At 42.4% G+C, this 17,739-nt stretch overlaps 1 protein-coding gene across 4 annotated transcripts in view; it reads left to right on the top strand.

Annotated features, from left to right (window-relative positions):
* Positions 1 to 17,739, top strand: part of LOC147029374 (triple functional domain protein-like) — a 497,357-nt gene that overhangs the window by 413,696 nt on the left and 65,922 nt on the right. For all 4 annotated transcript variants that reach the window (XM_085872379.1, XM_085872381.1, XM_085872378.1 and 1 more), the window contains 2 exons: positions 1,969 to 2,531; positions 9,027 to 9,310. In XM_085872379.1, the coding sequence (XP_085728505.1) occupies positions 1,969 to 2,531; positions 9,027 to 9,310 (847 nt within the window). The remainder of the gene's footprint in view (positions 1 to 1,968; positions 2,532 to 9,026; positions 9,311 to 17,739) is intronic.

Genomic DNA, 17,739 nt, shown 5'->3' with positions numbered 1-17,739 from the left:
TATATATCATAAACTGGGACTTCAAGTCCCCCCCACTCCCAAACCCCAAGTTTCAACACCCCCCCCAACCCCAAAGGCTTCAATCACCTCCCCACACCAAGCCTTCAAACCCCCTCCCCAGTCCCTCCTCCCACAACTCCTCAATCTCCCCACACCCTCCCCCACCAACCTTCACCAACAACCTCCCTCTCAAAGTCTCAACCTCACCCAACCCCCCTCCCCCTTGAAAGTCTCAACCTCCCCTTCCCAACTCTCAGTCAGGATGAAAGCTCCTCATTACTCACCAATAAACAGCTATCTTTGTAATCTGGTGTATGTTGTGTCGCTCACGGTGAATAAAGCGCTTTTAACCATGTTTGGGAAAAGTAAATAATTAATATAAAACCAGCTTTCAATTCCTTGAAAAGTCGGATGAAAACGAAAAAGTTTTTTTTATTTTTGTTGAAGATTTCACTATTTTCTTTCCTCTGCATTATGAGAACGTACCTTCATTGGGCGATGTATATTAGATCACTGCCGCGATCGCTCCGAACAAAACACGCATTGCCTCATTTCCTCTGCTTGAGTTGTAATCAAAATGTCCCTTTGTTTCTTCAAAACGATACCTTAATTTAATGATAGAAGACACGTTGTTCAGTCTTCAAATGTACACCAGAGGCCGATGAAGCCTCAGAGCTATGCTCAGAAAAAAATGGCAACGATTTGATTTTGAAGCCCCTCTCCCCAGCCTGAACAGACAGACAATCAGACAGACAGACTGGTGAAGAATATATATATATATATATATATATATATATATATATATATATATATATATATATATATATATATATATGGATGATAAGTTGGCCTTTGGTGGGCCAGACAGCACCAAAAATGTCTTGAGAGATCGTCCTGACCTCTCATTTACAATTCAGACCATCTATCCATTGTTGAGTTAAAAGAAGCAACATGTCCTTGATATGATGTCTGAGATTTGTTTTCAGGTTTTTGGGCCATTGCCTAACCATAGGCTCAGTGCACCAGGGTTTGGATGTTGACTCGGATAGTTGGATGTGTGAGGGGATGAATTATTGGTGAAGGAGATAAAGCAGTCTGTTGAGGAAAGAATTCCAGCAACTGTTGATTTTAAGTGCCAAAAAGATAACGGACTAGTCTGTCTATGAGGGAGATAACTGGTTGTAGGTGACTCATCTGCTTTGTTGAACTGCCATTCACATCGTTGCCTTGAAAGTGCGATGTAGACCACCAAGGAGACATACACTTTCACGATGACCTGATCAGAAGAATTAAGAGGAACAGAGGAACAGCATGACATGTGTGAGGGGAGGTTTGCCATAACCACGTCGAAAAGGGATCGGCTGCCATTTGGAGAGATGTAGGTCAAAAAGAAACAGACTGAGCCGAGCTTTATCTTATCAAACCCGAAACACTAATTTGCCAATCGCCCTATTGTCTTCTCGTACTAACTACTGGAAGAAGTACACTCTCTTGAAATTCTGGGCCTATTATCCATGACCTCTCCTTGGTAGAACTTGGTTGCAAGCCAAAGCCTTTTCAACTGTGAAGCTCTCATTGCTGTGTGTTCGATTTAATCCCCCCCCCTTCTGTACCCCTTGTGTATGTTGTGTGGAACCCAGGTTTAACCCCCTTCCTCCTCCTGAAATGTGATTCATACCAAAGCTAATGAACATTCACCAGCTAATGAACTGGTATCACCCACTGAGAGGTTGGGGCGAAACATCTGTTTGTCTCTTTCTTCCACCAAATCCCTCTTTATATTGAGATAGCATAACACTTGAGCATCTCAATGCATAAATGGCAAAGTCTGATGCAGCACTTTTGATGAGAGTGTTGATAAAACTGACCTATCCACAATTTTCTTACCTATAGGTCATAAAGTATGTACTACCTTGTATTAACATTATATTGACGAATAATCACACTCTCTTCTGCCTTTATCTCCAGCACTTGCATCTCCGATTGAATACCAGCGTAATCACATCGCTGCCACCGGAGGTGGAGGTGTCGCAAACTCTGGGGGCAACAGTAGTGGCGGAGGACGATCCCGACCCTCCCGCATACCACAGCCAATCCACCATGGTCTACGTTCCCATTCGGCCACAGCAGTTGAAGGCGAGCGACCATCCAGCGCTGCTCCTGGGACAACTGGTCGTAAGGTGTCAATGCCATCTCTTAGTTCTTCGAGCTCATTCAGTGGCTCGACACCCGGATCTGGCACACCAAGGGAACGTGCTCGTAAGATGGATGGAACAGACGTACAGATCCATGAGGACGGACGGTCTCCACGTTCCTCACCTCGTGCTGGCACCATTAACACTACATCACCAGCCAGTTCTTATCCAGCCTCACCATATAGCCGCGATGGGCGGCAGCGAGCAAGTGCTGTTGGACCAACGGTGGAAGGCTCACCTTCTGCTCGGCAGATGCCTCCATCCCGTTCAAAAGAAGCTGGCGGAGAGCGCCTGGGAGGCTGCACTGTGCCTGTTGAGGCATCCCAGAGCAATGGGGTAAGGGAGGCCTGTCCAGGCAGCGGTACCACGGTATTGTTTCCTCGAGCCTATCCAGCACCACCACCGCCCCCAACACGTTCTGCCGGAGTCCGACCACAACCGCATGGTGCCTCCTGAACCTATGCCCCAGCGCTGAATTAGTCTTCAACAACAGTGGCTGATCTTTGGCACCCATTCACTGCAGATGGCTAACAATTTGACAGGAGTGTAGAATTGTCGTGTAGGCCTGAAACTAACAACTTGCACAGTCTATTTCATGCCTCCTCTGCCGCGAGGACTTTTGGTGCCTCAGTCCTCTGCCTTTTCCTCTTTCCTGCCACAGAGCACTGTCTCTGTACAAACTCTCCTTTTCCTCAATGAACTGTAACGTATTTGGAAGTGGAAATACAGGGAGTGGAGCGAGATGTCGTATCAGTAATCTCGTGGGTTACAATCAAATAATTGCGAGCAAATCTTCTTCGTTCCCCTTTTTTTGTCAATCGAGGTTTTGGGAGGACCGTTGTGGTTGCTTCACGGTGGGCAGCCGTGACGAATATGGTTTTGTCAGTATTTATTATTCGCTGTGCCGGGTGGAGGGCTGAGTTGAAGCACAGCTGGAAAGACAACAATTATATCGGATGATAGCTTGCTGCTGTGAATTTGAAAGAGCCAATTTTTGTATATATATTACCTGTAACATAAGCGTTTGTGTAGTCAGAATGATGCCTAATCTTTAATATTGTTCCTTAGCTGACTGTATACAGTTGTCAGGGTTTGTTGGCCTGTAAGATTTCTTACTTCAAAAATATGAAGTTACTGTATTATAAAGTATTTAATGTTAATTTGACTTTTACAAATGAAATGGCGTTAAAGCGGTTTGTGTATAGAAGCACTAAGGTCGTGCACTGTATCTCACGTCTTGTTTATCACAGATTTCAGGTGTGTTCTTCTTCTGATTCTTCCTCTTCTTCTTCAAGTTCAATCTTAGTCTCCCCCTCTACGTGAAGCAGTTTGCAGTTCCGCACGCGCTGTGGAGTGAACTTGCTATCCGCATGCTTGCACTTTGTATACTGTAGATTGCAGAATAACACCCGTCTGTACATAACCTTGCCATGTACTTCTCTCTAACCTATGTGCCGCTTCTAACGCGATTTAATTGCTTGCTTTTTTAGAGCCGTACGCGTGCTGTTTGTGTGTTTTCCTCCTGCTCAAGGTCATCTCGGTAATAACATACATCGATGGAACTGCCTCCCATAGCAAAACCTCACAAGAAGGAGGTGCTCATTTTAACCTCGCTGTGTAATGCTGTTGACATCTGCTTCATTTCATGTCTAACCTCTAAACTTCATGATACTTTTGTAATAAAATGTGAATTTGTCTCTAACAATCATGTGCTGCCGTTGAAATATGCACGCGTTACGATACGGCAAAATTAGAGGACGGAACGGTGGATTTCATGTCTGGTGCAAAAGTAATCCAAAAGCTTAAGATGGAATGAAAATACATCTCTTGGGAATTATTTTTTTATATGGGTTTGATAAATAAATATGCATAAAAAGCTCATTCAAACCACTGACTGATATTCAAGATCGGAACCTTCCGGGTGACGTACAACACTGAAATTCTGTGTACCGATGGACATCGAAGCCGATACACCGGGAAAAAAATCGCAGAACTGTTGGAAAGCATCCGTAAATGAAAATATAAATCAATAAAAATAAATAAATGAAAAAAAACAAATGTAGGTGAGCAACCCAAGACAATGGGGAAGCACGGTTCGTTATTGCTTACAATGTGTAAGCGTACCACGTGAATATATATATATATATATATATATATATATATATATATATATATATATATACATATATATATATATATATATATATATATATATATATATATATATACACATATTAATACATATGAATTGACACCTCCCATGCTCTTCTTTGGATTGTTATGTGTGTACGATTTGTGAATGTCTTTATAGCTGTGGTGGGACTCTGGGAAGGGTTTGAAACAGCAAAGCGCTTACCTTCCGTCGGCCTTCTTGGTTGTTTTATGCAGCTTCTTTGGCTGGAAGAGCATGGGAATGGTCAATTTATTGATATAATCCTCGCCATCTGGGTTTAGTCTATTAGTTGAGAGCTGATTGGCTGTTCCCTCCATTCACAGGTGAGAGATGTGGGTGGGTCTTTCTTTCATTTATTTATTTATATTTATATGCATACATACATACATACATACACACACTGTATATGCACTCCACCAACCGGAAAGCGATGACATTGAACGTCATGCGCATCCGCCACTTTGCCTCCAATAGCAGGTAGCTTCTGTGGGGTTACTCAGGTCATCAAAGACTGAGATTTAAATGGACACAAGTAAAGGAACACAGAAAAGGATTGTGACCATTTAAGTCTCAATCTTTAAAGGGGAACCCAAACGCACAGACCACTTCGATGCTAATCTATCCCTTGATGCCCCACAAAATAGATACGACGTCTTTTCCCGATTTGCGATTGATAAAGTTGGTAATTTTGCGATTAAAAATCGATCTTCTTCTTCATGATTATACATGACGTTGCACCGAGGAGTCGACTGCCATATCCATACTGTGTTCGGGTTACATCGCGGTACGATTTAACTCAAACAGCGAATAATTTTTAATTTTCCACAAATCTGCCAAGTCGATGCCTCCTCGGCGGTTGTGGTAACACAAGCCGACATGGTTTCGTGCTACACCAACGACTAAATTTCCCTGAGTTTTACAGAAGTTTGTCCGAAATACCCGAGTGTGCATCGGGCCTACAAAATGTTCGCTTTTGTGCTCGGAACATTTTACAGAGCACTGTTATGAAACAACAGAGATGGCGAGATCTTGTGGTTATCCACCAAGATTGAGAGACGCTGCAAACTCCACGATTAAGCAGAAGAAACAGCCACCGCTCAAATATGAAACACTATCTCTAACGAGCTGCTAGCACATGTACACAGACGATTTGAGTGGTGAATCAAACACCTGTGCTGCTCTGCTGGTGACAGATATCACTTCGCCACCAATCACCTCGGCACGGACACGACGGTGGGAAATGGCATGAACACGATGGTGGAACATGGCATGAACACGACGGTGGAACATGGCATGAACACGACGGTGAAACATGACATGAATACGACGGTGGGACACTGCATGGACACGCCACACAGACATGACAGTGGGACACGGCGGTGTAAAGGTACAGACACGACCACAGACACAAATGGCATCCCAGGAAAGTATGAAATGTGACGATGCCATAAACGTAGAAGACACCTGATCAGCCTGTGATGGTGGGACAAAGTATTCTTCATCCATTTTGTCGGAATTCGTCATACATCTCTTCGATTACGTCACACGTAATCACAGTTCATCCTTGTCATATCCCAAAATCTAATCGGCTTGTTCTCGTCACCGATCTAACTCATCCAACGAGCTCTTTTTTTAATACAATCAAAACCACTTTGAACATTATGTTTTTAGAACCAGAAAATTAGCAAATCACCCTCTCCCCAATCATTTGAGCTCTTATTTGAAAGCCATTGTGAGATTATACATTTGAATTTACTGATTTCTTGTTTATTCAGCTCACTATTAAGCTCTAAATGCCCTTCCTTGGAGCCCAGGTCAGCCGGTGTCGATTCTCATGTCGGGGCGTTAACGTGACCTCCAGTTGCTGAGCAAACTCGAAAAGGTGAGAAATTGTGTCGGAGGTAATTTTGAAGCAATCGCAGGCAGAAGAATTCGCATCAACGTTACCAGTGATTTATTTCCTCATCACCAAACATTCCTGAGTCAGGATATACAGTTGTTTTTTTTTAAATATCCATCTCCTCATCTTTCCTTGGCATAGGTGGTCCAATCAGATGTTGTCACCACTTTTGTGTTTACATATTCATGCTATAAATGTACAGGGATATTGGTGGAAAATATTGATTTGACTCTACTTCACATGGACAACTTGCACCATTTATAAATACCAACAGCACAATTGTGAGGTTTCAACCTTTTCTGGAAATTTCAGGTAACTCATTGAATTCAGGCTCAATGCCGATAGGGTGTGCACAAGCACCAAAGATGTGCACATTGTTTGTACCAAGGTATATGCTACTTGTATATTCAATAATATAGTGAACATCACCTGATTTAAATGGAAATTGAATCTTCAGGAAAATAATTAAATTCAAACCAACAAAAAAAACCAATTAATATCAGAACTCTGAGAATCTCAAATGATCATGAATTCGTTTAATCACAGTATTTGTCAGTTCATGCACCGCTGGTCACATCGAGCTAAATCTACCTGTTCTATGAGAGAGGATTTCCTACTTTTGAGTTCACTCTGGAATATCCTCCCGGTAAACGTTCGTCTGAGCTTTCTTTTCACACACCGTCATGGAAGTAAAAGTAAATGTCCTTTTATGCCCGTATTGATATCCTCACTCGTCCATTAGCTCTACTGAGTCCTTGGATGTTTAAATATCATCTGAGATGTTATTTACTGAAGTTTCTCCTGGAGAGTTGACAGACTGCCAGGTAAAGGCACTAACATCATTAACGTTTGATTTTCTCTATACCCCCATGCATCACATCCATTGTGGTTTAATTGTTTGTTTTATTTATTTCATTGTTCACATTCATTTTCCACAAATATTTTCACTTCCACTGTCTGCATGACTCGACTCTTCCTTACTAATGCCATGTTTCTACTTGCAAGTCTTGCTGAGAACTCCTTGAGAACTTGTGTCGGAGACGTTTGTGATGTCCCTTCCGAGTATGCTGTGAGTGGCGCAAACCTCGGCCTTGCAGGCGTCTCATTTTTCACTCGGACGTTATTTTGAATGTCGGAATTGCATAGAACATCTCGTTAGGAATGTCGTGTGAAGTTTTGTGTCGTGTCGTGTTTTGCATGGTGATGGATGAGCAATTGCCTTGCACACGGGTACGATAGCAATGGTTCTGTTATGTTACATAATGTAGGTAGAAATAAGCAATCTATTCGCTCATTTTAGGATCTTGTTATCCCCACTCTTTTTGAAAAAAAAAAAACGTGGGATATTGTAATTGGCTCCACCTGTCTGTCTGTCTGTCTGTCTGTCTGTCTGTCTGCCCTTCACGCTATCTCCTAAACGGTTGGGCAGAAATTCACCAAATTTGGTAGTTATGATCATCATATGGCAAGAGAAGGTGCAAGAGCAGGGTCATTTTGGCCCCACCCCCGGGTTGGGGTCAAAAGGTGAAATCCCCAAAAATGCAATTACGGACTCATTTTAAACATTTTTTAAATGAAATTGCAGAAAGATCAATATTGGGGGATGCATGAAATATGTACCGAATATATATATATATATATATATATATATATATATATATATATATATATATATATATATATATATATATATATGTATATGTATGTATATGTATATATATGTATATGTATGTATATGTATATATATGTATATGTATGTATATGTATGTATATGTATATATATGTATATATATGTATATGTATATATATATATATATATATATATATATATATGTATATATATATATATATATATATATATATATATATATATATATATATATATATATATATATATATATATATATATATATATATATATATATATATATATATATATATATATATATATGTATGTGTGTATATATATATATATATATATATATATATATATATATATGTATGTGTGTATATATATATATATATATATATATATATATATAGAGTATGTGTGTGTGTGTATATATATATATATATATATATATATATATATATATATATATATATATATATATATATATATATATATATATATATATATATATATACACACACACATATATATATATACATATATATACACACATACATATATATATATATATACATACACATACATATATATATATATATACATACACATACATATATATATACATATATATACACACATACATATATATATATATTTTGACCCCCCTGTTCATCATGTTCATGGGGTGTTGGGAGGTGGGAACTTGGGGTTACAGGGGTCAAAATGGGGAAAATAATTGAACCCAAAATTTGATATTGGGTCATTCCTGGTGAACCTTTGTGCCATCTTTCAAATTTGCTTTTGGTGGGAAGCATGGGGATTTGTGATGGTGCGCCATTGACTTCATTGTTGTTTTGTTTGTGAACACAGGATGCCGACATAACAACACCTCTTTCCTGAGATTTATTATTTCAAAAACTATTCTGGCTCTTTATCTTCTTTTTTTTTAATTTTCACTGCTTTGTTTCTGCAAAGTTTGTTTTATAATCCATCCCAAATTAAAAGATACTTCTTTTTTTGTTTTTACTGATACATTTACATGAGTTAGCTCTGCTCCAATAACTTTTTCATTCTTTGAAACTTTATGAGTAATGTAAGACTTTCCAAAACGTGCGACGTGTGCAGCCCATCAGCAGCAGCAGCAGCAGCAATGAGCCGGTCTCACTGGGCCTGTTCACCATGCTGGTGACGCAGGACTTTGTAGCAGAGCGTGAGGATGAAGTGAGCTTGGTGCAAGGAGATGCTGTTCAGGTTCTCACCTCAAACCAGCAGAGCATGTTCCTGGTGCATCGTCCGGCTTCCTGTCATTGTCCTGCTGCAGAGGGCTGGATCCCAGGCTATGTTTTGGGCCATACTAGGAACTTCCCCAGCTCCAATGGACCAGGGACTGAAGAAATTATGAATGACAGGTGAGCCACCTATTGACATCATGTAAAGATGGGCCATCTGGCTCGATGCCCTTATAGATTATGAGTATTTATATCCAAAATACCGACTAATGGCCAAAAAGGTTGTTTCGTTTACATCATCTGATAACACCTTCAAAATGAGATTTTGTTTTTTGATGGCTCAATACATTTTGGTTCAGAAAGAAATTAAACATTTATGATCAAAATACCATCCTCAGCATCTGAGAAATGGCCAAAAGGGCTGTTTTATGTGAAAATATATAATGATCAGGACGACTGACTTAGAACGTGGGTCACAGGATGGCTCAAACAAACTTGAGAATGAGGACTACAGTATATCAGTAAATCCCACATCACTTTAACATACACACACAAAAAAACAAGGTTAGCAGAGATGCATCATGACAATAAACTCCATGGACTATCATTCCAGTTTAACCAAAAAGTCGGTCACTCGCAAACATGAGCAGCACCCCGAAATCCTGGCCACAGAGATGAAAGTATCAGCTCGTGTCCAGATTTCTGGTTTGGTACTGTACGTGTGTTGAATTGCCAGCTGTGAAGTAATCACAGTTCAGTGTTTACTTTGTCTCTCCCAGAAGGCTTTGGCTGAGATTGATTTTAAAAAAATTTAATGAAGAAGTAAAAATGATTTCAGGGAAAATCCGTATGTCCCAAGTCAACATTAACTCATCTCACCACAGGCTTCATTATATTCCTCAAAATGGCCTTCTTGCACTAAGCCAACACAAACCATCCAATTATGATTACACAAGGGGTTATAATATATATAGCTTCTTCCATCACTCACCATCACAGATAAATGAATACATGTGCCATTTGTATTCATTAAACAATATCTCAAATTTGTCTGTGAGCAGGATATCTCAAAAAGCTGTGGACGGATTTGGACGAAGCTTGGCGGACAGATTTGTTGTGTAACGAGGACTAATAGATCCGCTTTTGGTGAAGATCCGGATCTGGATACAAGAATTTATTTTAAGTTTTTTTTAAGTGATTCTTCACCATTGAGAGACAGGCCCATCCATCCATCCATTAGGACCATACTCTGTGCAGACCGTTGGTGTTGCTTAAGCAGTCTCCTTGGCTATTGGGTACATTCCTGGACAGGTCGCCACTCCGACACAGGATACCAGCATGCTGGCACTCATTTTGCCCACCTCGGAAAGATGACAGGTAGATTCCACCCCACCTGGTATTAATTCAACACACAGGGCCAAAGACTATATATTGCACTTTATTTCAAAAAGTTGTGGACGGATTATGACGAAACGTGGTGGACAGCTTGGGTGTGTGATGTGGACAAATTGATTTTCGATTTTGGGGAAGATCTCCATTCTCTTGATCCTCCTTTATTGCATCCTTCACGTATTGCCTTTAACTACATCTCTGACTATAAAATTTTAGAAATTCCAGTTTGCAATTCATGTTCGTGTTCCATCAATCATCCCTTTTTTTTCCAACTTCAGTGCCAATTCACCCCTCCTACTTAAATCAACCTCCTCCTAACACCTCGCCTGTTATTCCCTCTCCTTACCCCTCCCATCATGCCCCTCATCCTACCTCCACTTTTGGCACCTCTTCACTGACTTCTACTGCAGTATCAGCTCCTCCTCTGTTGTCCCAAACTGTGTGGTGTTCAAAAAACTGTGGGCTCCATTCCAACCCAACAAATATCTCCCTCTTGCAATCATTACACTCAACACCACAAACATGCTCCTTCCTTTCTCTTAGCACACCTCCCCCCTCCCCTTCCCAACCCCTCAAATGTTGTACCTCTCCCTGCCTGCTTCTGTCTTCACCATACCTCCACCAAGTCTCATCCTTCCCCTCTCCCCTCTCCCATCACCCTCCTGCACCTTGGCCGTGCCTGCTCTCATCGTCTCCCCTCCCTTTCAAAGCTTCCCTCTCACCCCACCCTCACAAAGCAACCTTCACACTCTTCCCCCTCCGAGCTTCCCTCCCACCTTTCTCAAAAACTCCCCCCTCATCCTTCTCCCTCCAATCTTCCCCCTCACCCCATCCCATAGTTGCCCCCCCCCCTTCCCTCCACAAAGGTGCCTCCTTCCCCACCCCCTCCTCCCTCTCCTCACTCTACCTCCTCTCAACTTCAACTGCCCTCTGCCCCCTCTCTTATTACTCCCCACTGCACCTCAACCCATCATCACCGAGCCTTTTCTTCTCCTCATCCAGCCCTCTCCCTGAGCTCTTCTGCAATCCCCCACTCTTTCAATCCCCAAATTCTGCAATCCCAAAAGAGCTCCACTCTTTCAATAACTCTACTCAACTCCCCCCCCTCCTTCCTCATCCAACCCTCCCCCTCTCCTCCTCTGCACCCAAAGCCTCCTCCCCTCCCTCTTCCTTCACAGTGTGCACCTCAAACATCCGGGGCCTTCACTGAAACCTGACAGATCTTTCCATACAAGTTGTCACTGACAAACCAGACATAATCTACTCAACAGAAATTTTCCTCCTTCAAGACGTCTCTGACTCCCGAGTATCTTTCTCTGGTTATCCCTCCTCCAGTATGATTGACCTGAGCCTCGTCCTGGCGGCGAAGATGCTCTCTTCATCAAAGACTCAATTTCTCACTTTCCATGCACTGCCCTCACTCCCCCACAACCCCAGGAATACCTCTGGATACGGCTTCCCCTCCACTCCCACCTCCTGTTTACATGTGTGTTGCACCATCCACCAAACAGTGATGGCTCCATTTACACCTCGCTCACTGAAAACATGGACCAACTTCTATCTTCTCATCCAAACTCTCTCTTCCTCATATGTGGTGACTTAAATTGTCATCATGCCAGTTGGCTAGGTGTGGGTTCCTCTCTCACCTGTCATGGCACTTCAGCAAAAGACTTCTGTGACTCATTGGGACTGACACAATCTATCAACTTCCTGACCCTGATCTCAACCAATGGTACTCCATCTCTTCTGTATCTGATTTTGACCAATTTCCATGAAAATATCTGCTGCTCTTCTTCTGATCCAATCGGTTCATCTGACCATATCCTTGTTTAAGTAGACATCTCTCTGGCTGTTATAAGAGAACCACCTCAGCGCCATCGAGTCTGGCATTTCACTCTGGCCGACAGGCAGGGACTTCAAGGAGCCCTCAAACTTGTAGACTGGTCTCCCATCGCTACTTCCTCGAACATCAACTCATCCTGGGAATTCTTTCAAAGAAACTTGTTCTCCCTCATGCACAGATTTATCCCTCCTTGTATTCAGCTGTCATACCCTTCCTCCCGCCCTTGGTTCACTGAAGCTTGTGGTGAGGTGGTTGTCCTGAAACAACTTGCCTTCACCTCATGGAAGGCAAATCCAACTGAAGGCAATCTCAGTTCCTTCCATAAAGCTCGGAACAAGTGTGTATCTACCCTCAGGAGAGCCAGAAAACAACATCTTTTTCATCTCAAGTCTGAACTCTCAAACCTGTCTCCCTCCTCCAAATCCTGGTGGCATCTAGTTAAATCTGTTTCTGGTGTATGTTCCCCCTCCATCCCTCCCTTACCTCAAATGGCCGCACTGCTGATACCGCACGTGAAAAGGCTGAATGCCTAAACTCTGTGTTTGCTTCTAAATGTTGTGTCCCAAACCCATCGCTTTCTCTGCCCACCTTACCCAGTCACACCCAACTGTCCCTGGACTCTGTGTTCTTTTCTCCTGACAAGGTGGAGAGCTTGCTGTCAAACCTCGAGTCAGATTCTGCAACTGGTCCAGATGGCATCTGCCCACGTGTCCTAAAAACCTGCTCTGCTGCTCTTACTCGCCCTCTCTCTCTTCTCTTCACCCTCTCATTTGCTCAAGGTCATTTGCCATTTGCTTGGATATCAGCAAACATCACTGCCCTGCATAAAAAGGTGCAAAAACAGATCCCTGCAACTTCAGACCAATCAGCCTTCTCCCAATCATCAGCAAGGTTATGGAATCCATCATCGCTTCAGACATGAAATCCTTCCTCTTCTCCAATGGCTTGATTTCCGATCATCAATTTGGTTTCAGACCAGGTCACTCTACCCTGGATATGCTGCTTCTGGTCTCCCAATAATGGATGGAGGTCCTCAATGCAGGACACGAAAACAGAGCCGTATCCCTGGACATATTGCATGCCTTCCGTACGGTCTGGCACCCTGGCCTGCTCACCAAACTCTCTTCCTATGGTATCCAAGACCATCTCCACTCATGGCTCGCAGACTTCCTTTCCTGTCACAGCCAACGTGTGGCCCTAAATGGAGTTCTTTCATCACCTCTTCCTGTCCAGGCTGGAGTTCCTCAAGGCAAAGTTCTGGGCCCTGTTCTTTTTCTGGTTTTAATCAATGATCTTTCTGATTCTCTGGAAAAGCCTCTTTATCTCTTTGCTGATGACTCCACCCTCTGCCGAACCATCTGTCAACCCTCAGACCGGCAAGCAGCAGCTTCTTCACTCTCGACAGATCTGGATAAAATCACAAGCAGGTCAAACATGTGGAATAACAAGGAATAACAAGGAAATCCATCACAGGTGCAGGTCATACAGCCCATCATGTCTGCGTGAGCACCACACGAACTCATCTTCGCAAGATCGAAGGAAGAAAATGCAAAAAATGTTTTTAATTGATGAACTAAATTTTTTTTGTTTCTTTGCTTTTTGTTGTTTTATTTTCTTTGGGGGGGGGGAGGTTTTTGTAGTTTTATTTATTTATTTATTTCTCCTTTTCTTCCCCTCCTGGGGAGGTTGCATGGGCTTGGTTTACAAGACACATCAACCAAACAATCCCCCCCCTTGACAATACCCCCAACAGCACTCCATACACAATCACCCATCAATGCTCAAACTGCCAAAAAGTCTTATCAACATCCCCATACCCCTCAATCTCCATAACTTCCGGGTACCTATCTAATTCTAAATTAAACTTATCTACTTTTTCTGCTGCCACTACCTTTCCAGGGAGGTCATTCCATGCATGAACTACTCTCTGAGTGAAAATCCCCTGCCTTGCTACCATCTTAACTCTCCTCTTCTTTACTCTCAGGCTATGGCCCCTGGTTCTATCACTGTCTACTCTGTTGAATAATTCATCTGCACTTATTTTATCGTACCTTTCATTATCTTAAGCATCTCTATCATATCTCCTCGTAACCGCCTCCTTTCTAATGAATATAGCCCTGTCTCCTTCAGCCACTCCTCATAGCTCAGTAAAGCTAGGCCCGGAATCAATCTCGGAGCCCTGCGCTGAACCCTCTCTATGGCATATGTCCTTCCAGAACTGTGGTGACCAAAACTGCACACAATATTCTAGATGTAGCCCTCACTAAATTCCTGTGCAATGTTAACACCACCTCTTTTGATTTTTAATTGATCCCCCTCCGAATACAACTGAAAACCCTATTTGCTTTACCTTTTGCTTCCTGGCACTGTGCTGCCTGCTTACCTCCCGTATCTATTCCCACCTGCAGATCCTTTTCCTGTGTGACGCGCTCCAAAATTACCCCTTGCATCCTGCAATCTCTATTTTCATTGTTCTTTCCCATCCCTGACACCTTACACTTGCAACATGTCTTTCAATCTTGACAAATCTCACATTCTCACAATGTCTCTCCGAAAGGACCACCTGGAACCCCCTCTCCCCCCACCCCCCCCCCACCCCATCTCCTTTTTCAACAATCCTCTTGAAGAAGTCCTTTCATTCAAGCTTCTGGGTCTCACTATCTGCCATGATCTTTCCTGGGAAAGCCACCTTTCCAAGTTGGCCGCCAAAACTAGTTGCCGACTGGGCATCCTTCCTTGGCACACCTGAGCTTCTGACCATATACAAAGCTTTCGTCCGCAGCCTGATGGAGTCCTGCCCTCTCTCTGGGTACTGCGTACGCAGCCTCTGGACTGGTGCTCCTGCCTCTCACCTTTCTTGGCTTCGTGCTGTGGAAACCAAGGCATTTAGGATCATTGGTATCTCCAGCGATGAGGCCGAGTCTTTGGGCCTCTCACTCTCTCACCGCAGGCAGGTCTGTGGTCTTTCTGTCTTATACCGTCTCCTCTCCGGTCTTGTCCCCCCCGCTGTGTCTGCGATTTGTCCCCACCATATTTCCGCAGGGCGCTTAAGGTAAGCACCCCCTTTCTGGTAAAACTACTAAAATCACGAATCACTGCTCACCTTCACTCCTTCATTCCTCTTTTTCCCTGCCTTTGGAACAAACTCCCACACTCTCTTCAATCCCACTTTTCCCTCCAGGTCTTCAAAACAGCTGTTCACCACCATCTCTTGTCTTCCTCCATCCCAAACCATGATCTTTTCTACCCCCTCTAATCCACACCAAACCCACCTCCTTCAAATTCCCTGCTTTGCCTCCTGAAAGTCCCTGGAGTATCCATCTTGTTTACCCCATGTACTCCACTCCATTCTTCTCCCTTCCACGCATCTCCCATGTCTCTGTTCCACACTGTTTTTTTCCTTCCCTCTCCCACCCCGCTTGTCTCCTGCTCCCCTTGTTGTACATTCTGTGTGTTAGCTCTCATACGAGCCTCGATGGTGGATAGAAAAAAAAATTAATTCAAAGAAACATCCAGATATGATAATTTTTTTAATTGATTCTTCACAATTGAGAGATGAGACCAAAAGCAATGTATAGCACGATACAGGGGGTCCTCGCTTATACGTCCAAGTATATTCCAGAAAAGTTGGACTTGTATCGAAACAATGGATAGTGGGGAATTTTTCCCCATTCGGATTGACTGGTGTAATTAAGGGGGGATGCATTCCAGCACTTCGTTTACATCCTAAATAACACCACTCAACAAGCCTCGCAATCAAAAAATACGTTCAGTATGGCTTGTAGCATGGTATTGTGTACACTGTGGTCCTAAATGAGGAGAAAGCTTAGAAATTGAACCGAGTTTTAAAAAGATAAACAATCTTAATGTTATATAATGCCCAAGTGTCTGTGCTTTCAGAAAATGTATACTTTGCTATGGGTCCTATGGATATAGTTGCTTACAAAGCATTTTTTTTTTATCCAAACACAGGCTATTTTTTCCATTTTTATAGCTCATTTTTTTAGAAATGAGTTACATGTATGATTGTATATGTTGTCCAAAATGGTTGAAAATGCATTTTTTGTTTGATATATATCATTATACATAAGGATAGAACAATTCCTCTCGAAACAGTACATTTCTTATGACCTTCTGCATATCTTGGCACCTTCAAATGTGTAAAATCTCAGATGTGCAAAATTTCCCCCAGTCATAGTGAAGCTTACAAAATCTTATTCCAGAAATTTGAAATGCATCTGATAGAACATCTTAAATAGCAATTTACTTCTGCATAAAGTGATGATTTAAAATGGCAAGTTTCAACCTGGATCATTACGACATACCAGTTTTTAGGTTCACTTCCATGATTGGGTCAAAAATGTTAGGAAGTACATAACAAATTGCATTTTCCAAGCTGCTACAAAATTACTGGTAGCTATAAGCTTGATTTTATAACAATAGAATAAGTTTACAAAGATGGCCCTATGATATAAAAATCAATACCAAAGGCCAGTTTGTGTTCAGTATACAGAACATCAAAGGTCGTTAGGAAGTACGTAAAGTTTTTAGGAAATCTGCACTTTTAATCCTAAGATGTTAGTTTGGTTCATCACAGCATGTATTTCTATGGTTAAGTTTATGTGCATATATATTTATGACCTGAATGAACACTGATCAATTTGATCAATTTGTTGATTTCATATGACCTTGACCTCTTTCATATGACTTTCATTTTTTTGTCCCCCATGTCCAAAATGTGTACATAATACCTTGCTACAAGTGGTATGAAACACACAAAACGTAGGAAGAAACAATTGATTAAACAAATTTTAAAACCCAAACATCTTTTTATCTTACTCACCATGTCTTTTAACTACTTTGTAATTATAATTTAGCTGTCTTACACCTTGGAAATCTCTAATTGTCTCTGTAAGGCTGCCTGCATCAGTTATTCGCCCTCTAAATTATCCTTCCTACAAAACCACGCGGTTTCCCCGATGGCCCCAGGCTCCAGCCTTTGTGCCAGCACACACACTTGTGCTGCGACCCCCTACGGTGGAGTGTTGCGACCCCCTACGGTGTCCACAAGGCACCTCATGAAGAGCTCCCATGGTCACCACTTCCACTACGGCCGTCACGTCCTCTTCGGTCGTGCCTGCGGCACGGGCCGCGTTAACGAACGGCACGTCTTGCGTGCCACATGTCACGCCGTGCCGTCTGCGCGGCCCTCATCAGTGTTCTTTAAAATCGTTTGAACGGTCGGCTGTGGCAAATCAAGACAGTGAGCTATATCGACTGGTCATTCACCATTCCTATTTCGTTTCACTATGTCAAACTTGACATCCAGAGTTGCACTACTGCTTTTCCGTTTACATGCAAGTTCACCCTTTTC

Source organism: Eptatretus burgeri, chromosome 3, assembly GCF_056783735.1.
Source record: "Eptatretus burgeri isolate ZD-2024b chromosome 3, Ebu_testis_v1, whole genome shotgun sequence".
In the NCBI taxonomy this organism is placed as follows: Eukaryota; Metazoa; Chordata; class Myxini; order Myxiniformes; family Myxinidae; genus Eptatretus; species Eptatretus burgeri.
This window is presented reverse-complemented; position numbering and strand designations above follow the sequence as displayed.